At 40.7% G+C, this 18,904-nt stretch overlaps 1 protein-coding gene across 1 annotated transcript in view; it reads right to left on the bottom strand.

The window, feature by feature from the left end:
• LOC126106809 (nuclear RNA export factor 1-like) overlaps positions 1 to 6,096 on the bottom strand; it is a 140,548-nt gene extending 134,452 nt beyond the window's left edge. The window contains exon 1 of the mRNA XM_049913202.1: positions 5,868 to 6,096. Within this exon, the coding sequence (XP_049769159.1) occupies positions 5,868 to 5,943 (76 nt within the window). The 5' untranslated portion in view covers positions 5,944 to 6,096. The remainder of the gene's footprint in view (positions 1 to 5,867) is intronic.
• Positions 6,097 to 18,904: the final 12,808 nt, after the last annotated feature.

The raw sequence follows: 18,904 nt of genomic DNA, 5'->3' as shown, positions 1-18,904 counted from the left end.
ATCATGTGTGTGAACCACTGTCAGATATAATAAACTGCTCTTTATCATCCGGTCAATTTCGTAGAATTTTTAAAGCAGCAAAAGTTATTCCTCTGTTTAAAAAAGGTGAAAGCAGTGATGTAAACAACTACAGACCCATCTCAGTCTTATTAAGCTCATCAAAAGTCCTCGAAAAATCAGTATATGACTGTTATAAATTTCTTGGAAAGTAACTGCATACTAAGTCCTCACCAGTTTGGGTTTAGGAACGGGAGATCAATAAATGGAGCATTATACTCACTTTTAAATGAAATCTATAGGGCACTCAATGATAGAAAATACACAACAGGTGTATTTCTTGATCTCACTAAAGCTTTTGATCTTGTCAACCATGAATTACTTTTGGAGAAACTGCTACGTTATGGGATCAGAGGAAATTGCAATGACTGGTTTAGGTCGTATCTCTCAGACAGAGTACAGAAAGTAGTGATTAAATCAAAAATTTGTGAAAATGCTCAATCAGAGGAGCAAGTTGTAAGACAAGGTATTCCCCAAGGCTCTACACTTGGTCCCCTTTTATTTCTAATATTCATCAATGGTCTGCTCCAAAGCATTCAGGAAGGTCAACCGGTAATGTGTCCTGACGACACCAATATACTGTTTTCAAATCACTGTCCTCATCAACTCAACTCCACAATTGCTGATACAAATTGTAGTCTGGTAAACTGGTTGAACAAAAACAAACTTCTCCTAAATAACGATAAAAGTTTATATAAATTTCCACTCGACACAAAAGGTATCATCTGTGATAGATGATATCAGGATTGAGAATGTGCCCACACAACGAGAAAGAGCCACAAAATTCCTTTGAGTGTGGATAGATGACACACTACAGTGGGACATACATAAAGATAAATTATTAAGTAAAATGAACAGTTTGTGCTATGCTTTTAGTATTTTAAGTAAAATCTGTGATATTGAAAAACTAAAATGTGCCTACTTTGCATTAGTACACTCAATAATTACGTACTGCATTCCTTTTTGGGGCCTCTCCCATAAGAATGTACTTCTTATGCAGAAGCAAATAATTAAGACAATGAAACAAGTACACCTGTCTTCCACCACTAAACATCTCTTTAAGGAGCTCAGTATTTTGCCAGTGCCTTTTATCTATATTCATGAAACAGTGTGTTTTATTCATGAAAATCTCCATATATTTACAAAAAATAGAGATGTCCACTATCATGATACTCGTCATTCCAATGACATATTTATAACTGATCAATGGCTACATAAAGTGCACAGTAGTGTAAGGCATAGGGGAGTACTTCTGTACAAGAAGCTACCTGAAAATGTCAGGTCTTGCCAGAAAGGATTCAGATCCAAAATAAAGTCAATCATACAGAAGCACTGCTTCTATTCTGTGGAAGAATTTATGAATAGTAATATAAACAATTTTTGTAATGTATTTTACTGCATGTGTTAAAATATTACTTTGAACTGACTTATTTGACTCTATTCACAGATAACTGTTCCTTGTTATGGCCCATCTGCACTTGTGATAACACATTGTAAATAGTGTTACTCTGTAATCATTATCTGATGGCTGTATGTAACATACCAAAAACGTTATGATTCGCTATGTACAGCATATAATTTATATAAATGTATATCTTAAGAATGTCTATACTTATGCAGGTAACCGAATACCTACAAAATAAGTATATTTATGTATCAAAGCATGTTAAATGTAACTTATCCTACATCTATGTGTAATAACACAACAAGATTTTTGGATGAATAAATAAATGAAAAGAAATGGTTGTTAAATACATTAGTTATTTGTGTACTGTTGATTAGGATGGTCTCATTCTCTTTAATAGTAATACTACCTACCCCTGTGGTTACTTTTCCTGTCTCCCTTCTAACAACATTCCATACTGATTCTATTTTATTGACAGAGTTGTTAATTTATTCTCTCTACAAAGCATTCCAACTAAATGGAGAAAAAGTTGCTTATCAGTGTGTGTATGTGTACACGTGCGCGCATTCAACAACAATAATATACAGACATGTATGTCTACAAGGCTTTGTACTACTGATGTGAATCTGTTGCAGAAATAAAGGCTATGCTCTATGATCACATATTGTGCTTTTCAGACACTGAAAACCATTCTGAAAAAAATAAATATAAATCCCTCAAATTCCTTGAGAAACTTGTCCTGTGCTGTGTGTCTCTCAGAAAGCCAGAAGACAGTAGTTAACAGTGTCCAGGTTAATGGCATGATCCTCAACTTTCACACTGTAATAAAATCATCATGTGTAAAATTAATTTTCGGTGTATCCCAAAGGAGTGTTGCAGGGCTGCAATGTATCACCTACTGGATAACACTAGAAACACTATTGCACCGTTTATGGCTGCTGCTGTTGTTGTAGACAAAGAAGTGTGTATTCCAAAAAAACCAGTCACTGGGAAGTGCCACATATTTTCAACATTCAGGAGTGCACACTCTAAAGGACAAAGTGAAATGAGCTTTTAAAACTAGCCATGGGGAAATCATATACAGTAGAGCGTCGATTATCCGAAGTAATTGGGGGACATGGGTGTTCGGAAAACTGGTTTGTTCGGATAATCGAACTGTAGATGTTTATTTGCCAAAAAGAAGTACTGTACAGTAAATTTATTCATTAAAACAAGCATCTGTTTTAGTATTACAAAGCAACATACAAAGGCAACTTCAGTAGGAATATATAGTATGTGGCACAGTTTATTAAACAAAATTATATACATATTACATATGCATTTTGCATGAACAATACACACAGTATACAAAATTAACATTTAAAAAAATCATCAAGTTCACTTCTTCACGCAGCAGCACACAAGTGGTCGTAACAGAGGACAGAAGGTGACTGTTTGCACCGTGAGAAGCTCTTCTTGGGGGCGTGCAATCCTTCAAAGTGCGCGGAGCGGCACACCTCAACTATAAGCTGGCGCAGCTGTTGCTGTGGATAGCTTTGATACTGCCGCTACTTCTACTGCCAGTGCCAAGCCGACAGAAGTGTGCTGATTGTTGAAACACAGCGACTGGTGGCTTGGCCGGTCAGCAGCGCCTTGTGAAGGCCCCATTAGAAGCAATGTTCCGCCAGCGGTGGCCCAGTGCGGTAACTACTGTGGGAAACTTGGTTTGGGAGTGAGGGGGACGATGGACAGTAGGGTGGGAGAGTAACAGGTGCGAGCGAGTACACAGTTCGGTTAAGCGGTCGTTTGGTTGGCCGACGTTCAGATAATCGACGCTCTACTGTAATTGAATAATTCTAACAATGAAGATGGTTTACAAAACACTTTTCAATGCAACCAGTCTGAGAACCTTCCCAAAGAAGATAAATAAGAAAGATTGAGAAGACTAAAAAAAGAGGTGCGTTTAATCCTGAATTTGTAAGCACCTGAGCACAACAGAGGAGCTCATTCCTCTGCAGCGGTAGGCACAACAAAAAGAGGTGTAGAGCATTATGGAGAAATTTGCTGTCAATTTTCCAAGAACATATGTTCCAAGAAGTCACATTGTATTACTCCCCCCCGCCCCCCCCCCCCCACACACACACACCTACACCTACCTCTCAAAATCACCATGGTGTGAGAAACAAAAATTGTAGTTAAAATTAGGCTTATCATTAAATATCCTTCCCACTCTCTACACAAGGTGTCTTAAGGTGGAACATGATAATGATTATTGCTATGGGCGGGAGGGAGGGGGGGGGGGGGGGCTCTTCACTGCGCAGTTATCAGCGCCCGTACAAATTCCCAACCTTTGCTCAGCCCAATCTCGCCACTTTCATGAACGAGAATGAAATAATGAGGACTACACAAACACCCAGTCATCTCGAGTTAAGGGGGCACAGCCAATAGTCAGGAATGATCACGCTCAGCAAATAAATCTGATAAACATGGGCTCTACAATGCATACCTCAAGACCACTCGTTCAAATTCACTACTATTAAACACGTCTCTCTTACTGAACAAGTGCTCATAGCTTTTAAGGTAGGCTATGTATCTTACAACCCATGCTTACTATTCAATTTTTCTTGTTTTGGTCCCTACTACTTTCTTCCACAATATGGAAAGCAAAGAGCTTGCATTAGAAGATTTGTTTCACGGTACTGAAGATGGGTTCATAGCTATTAAGATAAGTACCGAGCGAGGTGGCGCAGCGGTTAGCACATTGGACTCGCATTCGGGAGGACAACAGTTCAAATCCACGTTCTGTCTTCCTGGAATAAGTTTTCCGTGATTTTCCCAAACTGATTCACGCAAATGATGGGATGGTCCGTCCGAAAGGGCATGGTCGATGTCCTTCCCATCTTTCCCTAATCTGATGGGAACAATGACCTCGCTGTTTGGTCCCCTTCCTCAAATCAACCAACCTATCTTAAGATATGCTATTCAGAGCCCATGTTTACTAGACTTATTTGGTTGAAATCATCATTCCCATGTGAAAGGAGCAAGAAACATATGAAATATTTTTAGCACAGTACTTATGTACCACTTCCACATACCATGCCTCATGGGAGTTGGAAGTTGTCCACAATCCTTAGTTTTCATCTTTAATTCTTCCAAAAACAATTGGATAACTTCTGCTCTGCCTCGGCTTTGCATATTTTAAAAGCCTACAATAAATTCTAGATACTACGGATTAATTTAGCTTTTACTTATTATTGGTCCAATTTCATAGCATCAGCGAGGACTAGAATATTAGGTGCTCATATTTCTTTAATCTCATTAGGAGCTGCAAAGAAGAATTTCATTGCTGGAAAGCATCTCCCATCTTTAATCTTTGCAATTCTCTGTTTCGAGCTGACACTGGTCTTAGCCTCCATGATTTGTTGCTACAATGTGAGTAAGTTCTTTCTGACATCTCAAACACAGTCACTTACATAGCACGTGACCATATGCTCTAATCAAGGACTCTGTTAAAGGTAGAGTTTACAGACACAGCTCAGCTGATTTGTGTACTGGTTTTGCTGTACCTTAATTAAAACAAATTTTTGAAACAAGTATGTCTGGACCACCTGGCTGACAGCATGGAAAACCTACGTAGTAATAACATAGCTACGTTATGATGACAAAGGTAGCTGTGTCGTTACTGGAAAATTTCACTGACTAGTTAGTTACCACAAACACTAAAAAATTACATACCACTATTGAAGATGATTTCTGATCATTCAGAGCACAGACCTTTTTTTTTATTTTTATCTTGTTTACCAGTGTGTGTGTGTGTGTGTGTGTGTGTGTGTGTGTACGAAATATTAACAAGTAACCAATCTATGGCAGAGAGTAAATTTTTGATGTCGATATAATAATTTTTACTGACTTATAGGAACTTTAATCGTTAGGGATTTGAACCTCGAACCTTCCGCAGTAATTGGAAGGCCGATTCATTTTGTTTGTCGACACAAACTGTTAGTGTTTCCTTCTACTTCACTTCATCCTCGAGATCTCATACAGAAAGAGAAATAATGGTCAAGTGGTTATCTCCCATGATACAAAATTAAAGCTTAATCGAAATTACATGATCGGCGAAGGTCGTCCAAATACAAACAACCTATGTTAATATGTTATCTCAAGACACCACAACAAAAGAATATAAGTTACGGAAACCCACACTAGCCTCTGTCCTGCTGATCATTTACGAACGTGAATTTGGCATGCACGCTTCGTTTTGTTTTTACAGAAAAAATGTGCACTTTGAAAGAGGCCATTTTGATTGGGAATGATCTGCGTACTGGAAAACTGAATAAGAAACATGTACATCTACATTTACGAAGAAACATAAAATGTGCTTCACTGTTTCGTATACAGTAGTGTTTCACGTGTGAAAATTACTCACCGAAATAGTATTTGCCTGGATCACGAATTCCTCCATCGCTGCCCCAGCTCCTGTTCGGTTTGTTCTTTTTAGGCATAATCACCTAGCTAATAAATGCAACTTAGTTTTTAAACTATATAACTCTATGCTCCAAGAAAACTAACACCTTGCTTACGAATTACAACTATTACTTCAAAATAAAACACAATACTCTGCAACCATTCCACAAACGCAACATGGGTATGCACCACTGTTGCCAACTTCAAGTAGTTAATAAGTTAAATATACGTGATTTCCGTTTGTTTGTAATCGAATCTATAGGACACCTACGTTTCCGTCAAGTTCGTAGATGGTTTAAGGAATTGTCTAACAACAAAGTTTTAGATGTATTAAGTATTGAGAAACAATTATTAGTGCATATTTTTATCGCTACATTTTATGTACCTGGGGTTCCAGGGAAATTAGTTCAGTTGGAGTTATTTGTTTCCGTCCTTAACTACAGACAACAACACTGAGTTAGGCAAATACCTGCTGCAATTTCCGGTGGACTCTACAGGAGAAGGGTCTTTTCCTCGTGAAATACATTTATTAGAATTCACTTATGGAGTGCGTGAAGCAAGATTGCTTGAACGTCTCTGTGTACCCTGTAAATAGTCTTTAAAGGAGTTGATGACGGATATAATGAAAAAAAATCAGAAGACATTATTATTTGCAAACACACAATTGGGGTTATTAGCCAAGAAGCGTTGTATATTCATATTGCGGCCCGTCTCCGACCGATATATATCGAACGCGCTACCGTCGAGGCGCCAAATATGGATATTATTTTCATTTGCGCCGGGTTGCGAGACGAAAGAATTGTCTTCTGCGTTAACAACTGAACGCCGTATAACTACAATGTAACCACAGTCTAACACACTGTCGCGGCACTTCACCTCTCCTCGATTTTGTTACCTACTGCAACGCTCCAGTAAGTAAAACTGTTGAGTTCCGCGCGATCGTGAAAGCGGAAGCGAATAATATATGTTTATTTTGGGTAGTACAATGGTTTTTACAAACGGGAGCGTAACGCAATACATTGCAGCGGCAAGAATAAGATACCTCATCTGTGGTGGAATATGGAACAGATAGCCAACATGGGAAGTAATACCGTCATTATTTAAAGTACCAAATAAACCACCACAACTGTAGTTTAAGGGAAAACCACACAGACGTCATAATAAAGCGTCAAAATCAATAAAACTGTTTCCCAACTTAAAAGAAACCAATTCCACAACTGTTGCTAAATCTGAGCCACAAACGGCAAGAATCTTCAACATATTTGCTTTTGAAGTAAAAGAAATTTCATTTACAAAAATATTCCTGTATTAGGAAGACGAGTTAAGACCAATTCACAGTGTCTGTCATGTCACGTCACGTCATGTCCCATCTAAATATTCTGAGATGCATTCCAAATGGTGGCATGCACAGTGGCAGTCCCATCCTGCCATGCCATGTGACGGCACTGTCTAGGTTTAGGCCAATTCACAACGTCCATCACGGCACTGTCACGTCACGGCACCTTCACATCAAACTTTATTCTCAATGTCCGTCACGTCATGGAACATCAAATCAAATCAAGTGACGTGATCTTTACGTGTGAAGTGCACATATGCAATACGGTAGCTTATACATGTAGATGCCGGAGTGTACATTCACACAAGAATGACATTTATTTGATTCAAGTGGCTTGCAGTCTGCAAGGACAGTTGTATATTAGAGAAGGAATACAGAAGTGCAGAACAACACAAAACAGAGTGGCGTCCAAAAACGGTCATTACGAAATACAAAGGGAAATTTCATACACTATACCAGAAGCTTAAGGAAGGGGAATCTGCACTTCATATTTTAGACAGTCGAAGCACCAGTTTTTTCACTTTTTACATAAAACTGCACCGAGAATTACTAAAAGGAACAGAGTGTTATGAGCTGCTGGCACATCTTACGAATAATTGGTGTTTTTAAGGTTAAGTTTAGCTGCCAGTCCAGTGCAAATTTTTATGCAGTCATCATATTGTACTCAATATCTTTCCCTTTGAGACCTATAGGTTTGCTTTGCATCCCTTATTTGGCTTTTAATAGTTCAAGTAACTTAGTGTACTGAGATTAGCTAGTGAAACCACATAAATATTGACCACTCATGCTTGTAAAACCTTCACACACAAACAAGAGAGCTACTTAACGATAAATAAGTCGGCCACAAACACATTATTTAAGGAAAAAACTTGCCCTCAAACACATATTTTAGCAAACGACTTGCAGTGTCTGAAGGTTTCGTTCTATTTCTTTATGAAGCACTATAAATGCCTGACAACCACCGACTAATCAATCTGATTCTGTCCACAGTGCTTTTTTCGCTTCAAGATGCAATAATATTACAATCCATTTCATTGCAAAATACGTGGGTCGTTCAAAAGGTAATGCCCCACTTCTTTTTTTTCCAGAACATATTTATTGTTAAGAGTAAGAATTTGGTGACAATATACATCAACATGTCTTTTCCATGTTCCATTTTTCTATGTAGTATCCATCACATTCTATCGCCATACGCCAATGTTGTGGAAGATCATGTATTCCCTGCTGATAAAAGTTCTTGTCCTGTGGGCATTGCCATGTTTTCACTGCATGACTGACACTCTCATCATCTACAAAGTGTGTGTTCCCCATAGAGAGATAGAAGTCCGAGGGTGCCAGATCTGGAAGGTAGGGTGACGAGGCAACGATGTCCAACTGAACTTGGCAATGTGTTCACGGGTTCTCAGACTTGTCTGTGGGAGTGCATTATCGTGCTGGAGCAAGATTTATGTTGGATTCTTGTCTGATCGAACATGTCGGAAACGATTCTTGAGTTTATTCAGAGTCTTCACGTATGCCTCTGAGTTGATAGATGACACTCTTCACATCACATCCACAAGAATGACGCCATCACAAAATGCTCCAACAATTCAGATGAAATGGCCTTTCTCTGAATATTATGGTCCACTGTGAGCATTCGTGGAACCCATCGTGAGCATCTCTTTGAATATCCGAGAGTCCCGATCATTGCAGACGCACTTCCCATGCTGTCCGACGACTGTAGAGACAATTGGCGGGTTGCGATCCGCCCGTCGGCACCAATATGGGCATCCGCAAAATTCAGCATGTCTGGAGCAGTGGCTGTGACAGGATGCCCCGAGCGTGGGTTGATCATGGAGCTATGTTTCTGCGTTTCCTGAGGCTGTAATTTTCCTTACCCATCGCCCAACTGTACCCATATCAACTGTAGCATAGCACACAAACGTTTATCGATCTTCACCACAGTTTCTTTTTCTGTCCACAAGAATTCAATAACAGCATGATGCTTGTAATGTGAGTCGTATGTAGACGCCATTTTGACCCTGTACTACGGTTCTGCTATTTGCCAGAACCGTTCGAAACTTTACCAGTGCACAGAACAAACATCAAATATGAATCACCAACAAGGACGTTTGTCTGTGTATATTAATTTTTTTTTAAATGTGGGGCATTACTTATTGAATGACCCTCGTATTAAATACAGTACCGATATGTACAAATTCCACTTTATAGTAGTAGTAGTAGTAGCAGCTTTATTCATCCCTAGATCTCTTTTTCCAAGGATATAAGACATGTCAAAGTATTGACAAATTTAGATCAATTTAAAATAACCTAATTCGTATACACATATATTTACAGACTTCTAATTAGAGACAATCGTTAGATTTACTCCTGGTATACAATACTTTTTTTTACAAATAGCTTACTAAATAATGTAATGCCACATTGTTCACTCATATCTCACTATCAGTGACTGCACACACTAAACACACATTGTTTCATAACACATCACTCACTACACACACACACACACACACACACACACACACACACACACTGGTGATCTCTGGGCCATTTTTGGTACCGCAATTTCCCATTTTGCTATTCTGAAAAACTGAGTCAGCATCCCTTCATAGTGAGTGAGATGTTGAGCTCAGAAAGAGGAAGAGGTTTTACTATTGTGCTATGTATAGGTTGGGGGTAAGTATTTCTAGAAAAAAAAGAAGGAAGAAAACATAAAGTGAAGGTGTTATGTGGAATGTTGGATATTTTATAATCATCATCATTATTATTATTTATTTGTGTAACATTTTTTATCAAACCCCTACTCTGTTTTAGCTAAGTAATCCTTCAATGTTTAAGATGTATTGCCAACAGGTACTTTTTAGCTGCATTTTTAAATAAGTGCATTTTTGCAATTTCTTTAATCTCTTTTGGTAATTTATTGTACAGTTTTATTCCTTGGTAGAAAATGCTGTTTTGAATTTTATGTTTATTTTTTCTTGGTAAATGTAAGTTGAGTCTATCTCTTGTTGCATGGTCATGGACAGAGCTATTTGTGCAGTAATTACCAATGTTATTGTTGATGTGTACAACTGACTAGTAAATGTATTCACATGGAGCAGTTAAAGTCCCCAGTGTTCTGAACAGATCTTTACAATGAGCTCGACTAGTGTTTTTGGTTATTATTGTTATGGCTCTTTTCTGGGGTTTGAAAATTGTGTTCATATTTTGTGCATTTGTTCCCTAAAAAAGAATGCCATAGCTAAGAATTGAGTGTACATATGAATAATATGTAACTAAAAGACACTGCATCTTAGACACTGATGATAGGATTCTCAGGGCATAACATGCTGATGACATTCTATTTGCAAGTATCTTTGTGTGTTCATGGCACTTCAACTGAGAATCAATATTCATTCCTGGAAATTCTGCATTTGTTACACAGTCTATAAAGGTGCCATCTACATTTAATTTAACATTGTCATTTTTCCACTTCAAACTGAAATTCATGGGATTAGTTTTCTTTATGTTCAATGTCACCTTATTAATTATTGACCAATCATAAACTTCCTCAAGAGTTTCATTTACTTTCATGGCATGGAGTTCTCTTGTTTTCTCAGTGACTATAATATTGCTGTCATCAGCGAAGAGGATTTTTTCATCATGAGTAGCACTACTGGGAAAGTCATTGATTTATATCAGGAACAGTACTGGTCCTAATATGCTACTTTGTGGAACCGCTATATTAACGTATTTTGGTTCTGATAAATGTTTTACTAAATGCTTAGATCTATTTGAAGTATGTGTTCTCTCCACTCTTTGTACCCTATCTGTTAGGTGTTATCGAAACCAGTCATTAGCATTTAATAGAATCTTGTGGTCGACTGTCTCAACCGCCTTAGAAATACGCCTGTGACACACTCATCTTTATCAAGAGCATCAAGTACAACTTTTGTGAATTCTACTATGGCTGACTCCGTATTTTTGCCACTTCGGAAACCAAACAGTGATTTGCTTAAAAGATTGTATTTATTCAGGTAATTCATTAAGTGTCTTTCATAATTGCTTCTATTATTTTTGAGAATGCTGACAGCAGGGAAATGGGCCAGTAATTTTCTATGTCTTGTGCATTACCTTTCTTAAGCAAAGGTACAACTCTTGCCTGTTTTAACAGCTCTGGAAATGTCCCTGGTGTGAAGGATTCGTTTATTATATTTGTTAAGGGACCTTGTATAATCCCTATACATTGTTTCAGTACACACATGGTACTTCATCTAAGCCTACTGACTTTTTATTTTTTAGTTTTTGAATTGTTTTACTGACTTAATTCTCTGTGGTTGGAAGTAACATCATTGTATTTAGTGCAACATTATTTACAGGTGTTATATTCGTTTGGGGGAATTTTTGCTGTAACTTCTCTGTAATACTTGAAAAATACTCGTTTACATAGTTTGCTAAGTGCTGTGGATCATTTATTACTTTATTCCCCTCTCTTACAGTATGTTATTCTGCATTTGTTTGCATCTCCCCATTTCCTTTTTTTATAACACCCCATTCTGCTTTGCTTTTATTCTCTGCATTATATATTACACTCCTGGAAATTGAAATAAGAACACCGTGAATTCATTGTCCCAGGAAGGGGAAACTTTATTGACACATTCCTGGGGTCAGATACATCACATGATCACACTGACAGAACCACAGGCACATAGACACAGGCAACAGAGCATGCACAATGTCGGCACTAGTACAGTGTATATCCACCTTTCGCAGCAATGCAGTCTGCTATTCTCCCATGGAGACGATCGTAGAGATGCTGGATGTAGTCCTGTGGAACGGCTTGCCATGCCATTTCCACCTGGCGCCTCAGTTGGACCAGCGTTCGTGCTGGACGTGCAGACCGCATGAGACGACGCTTCATCCAGTCCCAAACATGCTCAATGGGGGACAGATCCGGAGATCTTGCTGGCCAGGGTAGTTGACTTACACCTTCTAGAGCACGTTGGGTGGCACGGGATACATGCGGACGTGCATTGTCCTGTTGGAACAGCAAGTTCCCTTGCCGGTCTAGGAATGGTAGAACGATGGGTTCGATGACGGTTTGGATGTACTGTGCACTATTCAGTGTCCCCTCGACGATCACCAGTGGTGTACGGCCAGTGTAGGAGATTGCTCCCCACACCATGATGCCGGCTGTTGGCCCTGTGTGCCTCGGTCGTATGCAGTCCTGATTGTGGCGCTCACCTGCACGGCGCCAAACACGCATACGACCATCATTGGCACCAAGGCAGAAGCGACTCTCATCGCTGAAGACGACACGTCTCCATTCGTCCCTCCATTCACGCCTGTCGCGACACCACTGGAGGCGGGCTGCACGATGTTGGGGCGTGAGCGGAAGACGGCCTAACGGTGTGCGGGACCGTAGCCCAGCTTCATGGAGACGGTTGCGAATGTTCCTCGCCGATACCCCAGGAGCAACAGTGTCCTTAATTTGCTGGGAAGTGGCTGTGTGGTCCCCTACGGCACTGCGTAGGATCCTACGGTCTTGGCGTGCACCCGTGCGTTGCTGCGGTCCGGTCCCAGGTCGACGGGCACGTGCACCTTCCGCCGACCACTGGCGACAACATCGATGTACTGCGGAGACCTCACGCCCCACGTGTTGAGCAATTCGGCGGTACGTCCACCCGGCCTCCCGCATGCCCACTATACGCCCTCGCTCAAAGTCCGTCAACTGCACATACGGTTCACGTCCACGCTGTCGCGGCATGCTACCAGTGTTAAAGACTGCGATGGAGCTCCGTATGCCACGGCAAACTGGCTGACACTGACGGCGGCGGTGCACAAATGCTGCGCAGCTAGCGCCATTCGACGGCCAACACCGCGGTTCCTGGTGTGTCCGCTGTGCCGTGCGTGTGATCATTGCTTGTACAGCCCTCTCGCAGTGTCCGGAGCAAGTATGGTGGGTCTGACACACCGGTGTCAATGTGTTCTTTTTTCCATTTCCAGGAGTGTATTTTGTCATTAAATTACTTTTTTGCAGCAATCAGCACCTTCCTATAGATCTTTTTGTATCTATGATAGAAATTTAAGAATTCTGGATCACTGCGAATCTTTTTCATGGAACTGAGGTGTTTAAGTGTTTGGGAGGCCTTCTTAATACCTGCTGTTACCCGTGACCAGTGTGGCCTGAGCTCCCAGTTGGTGCACATCGATAGCGCAGAAAGGTACGTATATAGCTTCTTCTCTGTGTTTACTTCGTAGATTCTTACTTAAATTGCGTGTGAATTTCGAGTTTTAGTTATTGTAATCGTAAATTCAGGCAGGTTGTACGCAGTCGTTAGGCATTTGTTTTGTATTGGTACATCAGTGGCACTTGTCTGTCTAGTAGGCTCTCAGAGACCAGTGTGGCCTGAGCTCCCAGTTGGTGCACATCGATAGCGCAGAAAGGTACGTATATAGCTTCTTCTCTGTGTTTACTTCGTAGATTCTTACTTCAATTGCGTGTGAGTTTCGTATAGGAGGTGCAATTTCGAGTTTTACTTACTGTAATCGTAAATTCAGGCAGATTGTAGCGCAGTCGTTAGGCATTTGTACAGGTTAGTTAATACATTCTTTGCGTGTTTCCCTTGCGTTATCTAGCCACGGACTCGTGTTTCAGTAACTGTTGTTCAACATCGATTAGAATGGACAGCGCTGCGATTGCTGTGTTCGGATGAGGGCTGAGTTGGCATCCCTTTGCTCACAGCTGCAGGCGGTGCTGACTTCGGTCACGCAGCTTGAGGCTGTTGCCAGTGGGCACCACTGTGGGGAGCCGGAGTTGGGTATCACGGGGATGTCAACCAAGTCCCGTCTGTCCCCAGATCAGTCTGCTGCTGTGGTTGCCCCAGTTGCTGCCTGCAGTGGGGCTGAGCCCTCGCCTGTAGTTGATTGGGAGGTCGTTCCAAGGCGTGGCAGGCAGCGAAAGACGTCCCCAGAGGCTGATCAGAAAGCCTCGGTGCGTCTGACAAACAGGTTTCAGGTACTGTCTCTGTATGAGACAGATGCAGCTGCCTGCCCTATTTCAGAGAATGATTCTCAGCCTTCAAGGTCTGGTCAATCGCAGAGGGTGGGCTTATTGGTAGTTGGGAGCTCCAATGTTAGGCGCGTAATGGGGCCCCTTAGGGATATGGCGGCTAAGGAGGGGAAGAAATCCAGTGTGCACTCCGTGTGCATTCCAGGTGGAGTCATTCCTGATGTGGAAAGGGTCCTTTCGGATGCCATGAAGAGCACAGGGTGCAGCCAGCTGCAGGTGGTGGCACATGTCGGCACTAATGACGTGTGTCGCTTTGGATCTGAGGAAATTCTCTCTGGATTCCAGTGGCTATCTGATTTGGTGCAGGCTGCCGGTGTTGCTTACGAGATGAAGCAGAGCTCACCATCTGCAGCATCGTTGGCGGAACCGACTGCGGACCTTTGGTGCAGAGGCGGGTGGAGGGTCTGAATCAGAGGCTCAGACGGTTTTGCGACTGTGTTGGCTGCAGATTCCTTGACTTGCGCCATAGGGTGGTGGGGTTTCAGGTTCCACTGAATAGGTCATGAGTTCACTACACTCAGCTGGCGGCTACACGGGTAGCGGAGGCTGTGGGGCGTGGACTGGGCGGTTTTTTAGGTTAGAAGGCCTCGGGAAAGTACCGGATGGGCTACAATCTCAAACAGTGCATGGCAAATACAGGACTTGCTTGGATCAAGGAATAGTCGGAATTGTAGTTGTAAATTGTTGTAGTTGTGCTGGGAAAGTCCCTGAGCTTCAAGCGATAATAGAAAGCACAGAAGCTGAAATAGTTGTAGTTACAGAAAGCTGGCTAAAGCCTGAAAGAAGTTCTGCAGAAATTTTTACGAAGTCTCAGACAGTGTTCAGGAAAGATAGATTAGGCAGAATTGGTGGTGGAGTGTTTGTGTCTGTCAGTAGTGGTTTGTCTTGTAGTGAAGTCGAAGTAGATACTCCGTGTGAATTGGTATGGGTGGAGGTTATACTTAACACTGGAACTAAGTTAATAATTGGCTCCTTCTACCGACCTCCAGACTCGAATCATATAGTTGCTGAACAGTTCAGAGAAAATTTTAGTCTCGCAACAAATAAATATCCCACTCATACGGTTATTGTTGGTGGGGACTTCAACCTTCCCTCGATATGTTGGCAAAAATACTTGTTCAAAACCGGTGGTAGGCAGAAAACATGTTCCGAGATTGTCCTAAATGCTTTCTCCGAAAATTATTTCGAGCAGTTAGTCCACGAACCCATGCGAATTGTAAATGGTTGCGAAAACACACTTGACCTCTTAGCCACAAACAATCCAGAGCTAATAGAGAGCATCATGACTGATACAGGGATTAGTGATTACAAGGTCGTTGTAGCTAGGCTCAATACCGTTTCTTTCAAATCCACCAGAAACAAACCCAAAATAATTTTATTTAAAAAAGCGGATAAAGTGTCACTAGAAGCCTTCCTAAAGACAATCTCCATTACGTCCGAACTGACTATGCAAATGTAGACGAGATGTGGCTCACATTCAAAGATATAGTAGCAACAGAAATTGAGAGATACATACCTCATAAATTGGTAAGAGATGGAACTGATGCCCCATGGTACACAAAACAGGTCCGGACGCTGTTGCAGAGGCAACGGAAAAAGCATGCGAAATTCAGAATAATGCGAAATCCCGAAGATTGGCTAAAATTTACAGACGCGGGAAATTTGGCACGGACTTCAATGCGAGATGCCTTTAATAGCTTCCACAGCGAAACATTGTCTCGAAATTTGGTAGAAAATCCGAAGAAATTCTGGTCGTATGTAAAGTACACTAGCGGCAAGACGCAGTCAATACCTTCGCTGCGCAGTGCCGATGGTACTGTTACCGACGACTGAGCCGCTGAAGCAGAGTTATTGAACGCAGTTTTCCGAAATTCCTTCACCAGGGAAGACGAATGGAATATTCCAGAATTTGAAACACGAACAGCTGCTAGCATGAGTTTCTTAGAAGTAGATACCTTAGGGGTTGCGAAGCAACTCAAATCACTTGATACGGGCAAGTCTTCAGGTCCAGATTGTATACCGATTAGGTTCCTTTCAGGTTACGCTGATACAATAGCTCCCTACTTAGCAATCGTATACAACAGTTGGTTTGCAGTAGGGTTTTGGAGCATATACTGTATTCAAACATTATGAATCACCTCGAAGGGAACGATCTATTGATGCATAATCAGCATGGTTTCAGAAAAACATCGTTCTTGTGCAACGCAGCTAGCTCTTTATTCGCACGAAGTAATGGCCGCTATCGACAGGGGAACTCAAGTTGATGCCGTATTTCTAGATTTCCGGAAAGCTTTTGACACCATTCCTCACAAGCGACTTCTAATCAAGCTGCGGGCCTATGGGGTATCGTCTCAGTTTTGCGACTGGATTCGTGATTTCCTGTCAGGAAGGTCGCAGTTTGTAGTAATAGACGGCAAATCATCGAGTAAAACTGAAGTGATATCAGGTGTTCTCCAGGGAAACTTCCTGGGACCTCTGCTGTTCCTGATTTATATAAATGACCTGGGTGACAATCTGAGCAGTTCTCTTAGGTTGTTCGCAGATGATGCTGTAATTTACCGTCTAGTAAGGTCATTCAAAGACCAGTATCAGTTGAAAAGCGATTTAGAATAGATTGCTGTATGGTGTGGCAGGTGGCAGTTGACGCTAAATAACAAAAATTGTGAGGTGATCCACATGAGTTCCAAAATAAATCTGTTGGAATTCGATTACTCGATAAATAGTACAATTCTCAAGGCTGTCAATTCAGCTAAGTACCTGGGTGTTAAAATTACGAACAACTTCAGTTGGAAAGACAACATAGATAATATTGTAGGGAAGGCGAGCCAAATGTTGCGATTCATTAGCAGGACACTTAGAAGATGCAACAAGTCCACTAAAGAGACAGCTTACACTACACTCGTTCGTCCTCTGTGGGTGGGATTGACGGAGGACATCGAAAGTGTGCAGAAAAGGGCAGCTCGTTTTGTATTATCACGTAATAGGGGAGAGAGTGTGGCAGATATGTTACGCGAGTTGGGATGGAAGTCATTAAAGCAAAGACGTTTTTCGTCGCGGCGAGATCTATTTACGAAATTTCAGTCACCAACTTTCTCTTCCGAATGCGAAAATATTTTGTTGAGCCCAACCTACATAGGTAGGAATGATCATCAAAATAAAATAAGAGAAATCAGACCTCGAACAGAAAGGTTTGGGTGTTCGTTTTTCCCATGCGCTGTTCAGGAGTGGAATGGTAGACAGATAGTATGATTGTGATTCGATGAGCCCTCTGCCAAGCACTTAAATGTGAATTGCAGAGTAATCATGTAGATGTAGAGGTAGATGTACTTTTTGTGAGATGTTGATACAGACATGCATACTTTTGGAAATGCCTTTTCAAAGTTCAATTTAAACAATGTGTAGAATATATAGAATTTCATATTCACATTGGTTTCCTTATACACTTCATCCCAGCTTTGTTTTTCTAGTTCATTTGAAAAATCTTTTATTTTGATTTCTGATAGATGTTGTTTGTAGGCTTTTAGTTTAGGGAATGATTCAATGCCTGACTTTACTGTTGTTATTTGACAGAGATGGTCTGATAGTCCAAGATCTTTTACAGCTACATCACATTGTTTCCTGTCCATATTCGTGGCCACATGGTCAATTACTGAAGAAGTCATTGTGGTAACCCTTGTTGCACTATTGACCAATAGGGACATGCCAAAATTTTGAAGGATGTTTATGAAGGTGCTGCTGGATTCATTTATGATAATAGTGTTGATGTTAATGTCCCCACACAGAATTATGTTAACCTTTGTACTTGAGACTTTATCTAGAACTTCTGTTAACTTTTTGAAAAAGTGTCCACCCTGCCACTGGGAGATCTATACACAAACAAAATGATTAATTTCTTGGTGATATCAAGCCCTGTTAATTGAATAGCTGATATTTCAAAGAGTTTGTCTTCATTTATGCTACTGAGGACATGTCTTGATTTGAACTGTGTTCCTTTTCTGATATAAATGTGTGATCCTCCACCCCTTGAAGTAGTTCTGCTGTAAGAGTTTGGTTTTTCATACAGTAATAATACTACATGTTGGATTTCTGTGTCTCTACACCACTTCTGAGTAATACAAACTACTGAGCAATTCAAAGATTGGAGCTCAACTTCTAATAGTTGTATTTTATTTTTATTTTTTATTGACTGCATGTTTCAAATGGATTGTTTTTCTTTGTGACATCTGGTATGTGATATTTGAGGTGTTAAAATCTGAAATTACCAAATAAGCAGCAACCAGTTGCAAAATCATGTTTTATATATTCGCTTTTGCAAATCGATTTCAACTGATTAACAGCCATCATCGGTGCTACAAATACAAGAATAAAAATAAAAATAATTAATAACAGTGACCAAATGAACAAATGTACATAAAGCAATGTAAAACCAATTAAATGTATATAGATGCATTAAACCATTTAAAATGCACATACAAATTTACCTTTCGACGAATATGTGCCCTGAGTAATAATATTGTCTTAAGCAGCGGTCAAACATAAAGTGATACATCGCGAATTGACTATGACAATGAGAAACCATAAGGGGGTGCTGCATAAGGGGGTTTGCTTT

Source organism: Schistocerca cancellata, chromosome 10 (assembly GCF_023864275.1).
Source record: "Schistocerca cancellata isolate TAMUIC-IGC-003103 chromosome 10, iqSchCanc2.1, whole genome shotgun sequence".
NCBI classification, from domain to species: domain Eukaryota; kingdom Metazoa; phylum Arthropoda; class Insecta; order Orthoptera; family Acrididae; genus Schistocerca; species Schistocerca cancellata.
The sequence above is the reverse complement of the archived record's forward strand: the minus strand, read 5'-3'. Positions and strand labels throughout refer to the sequence as shown.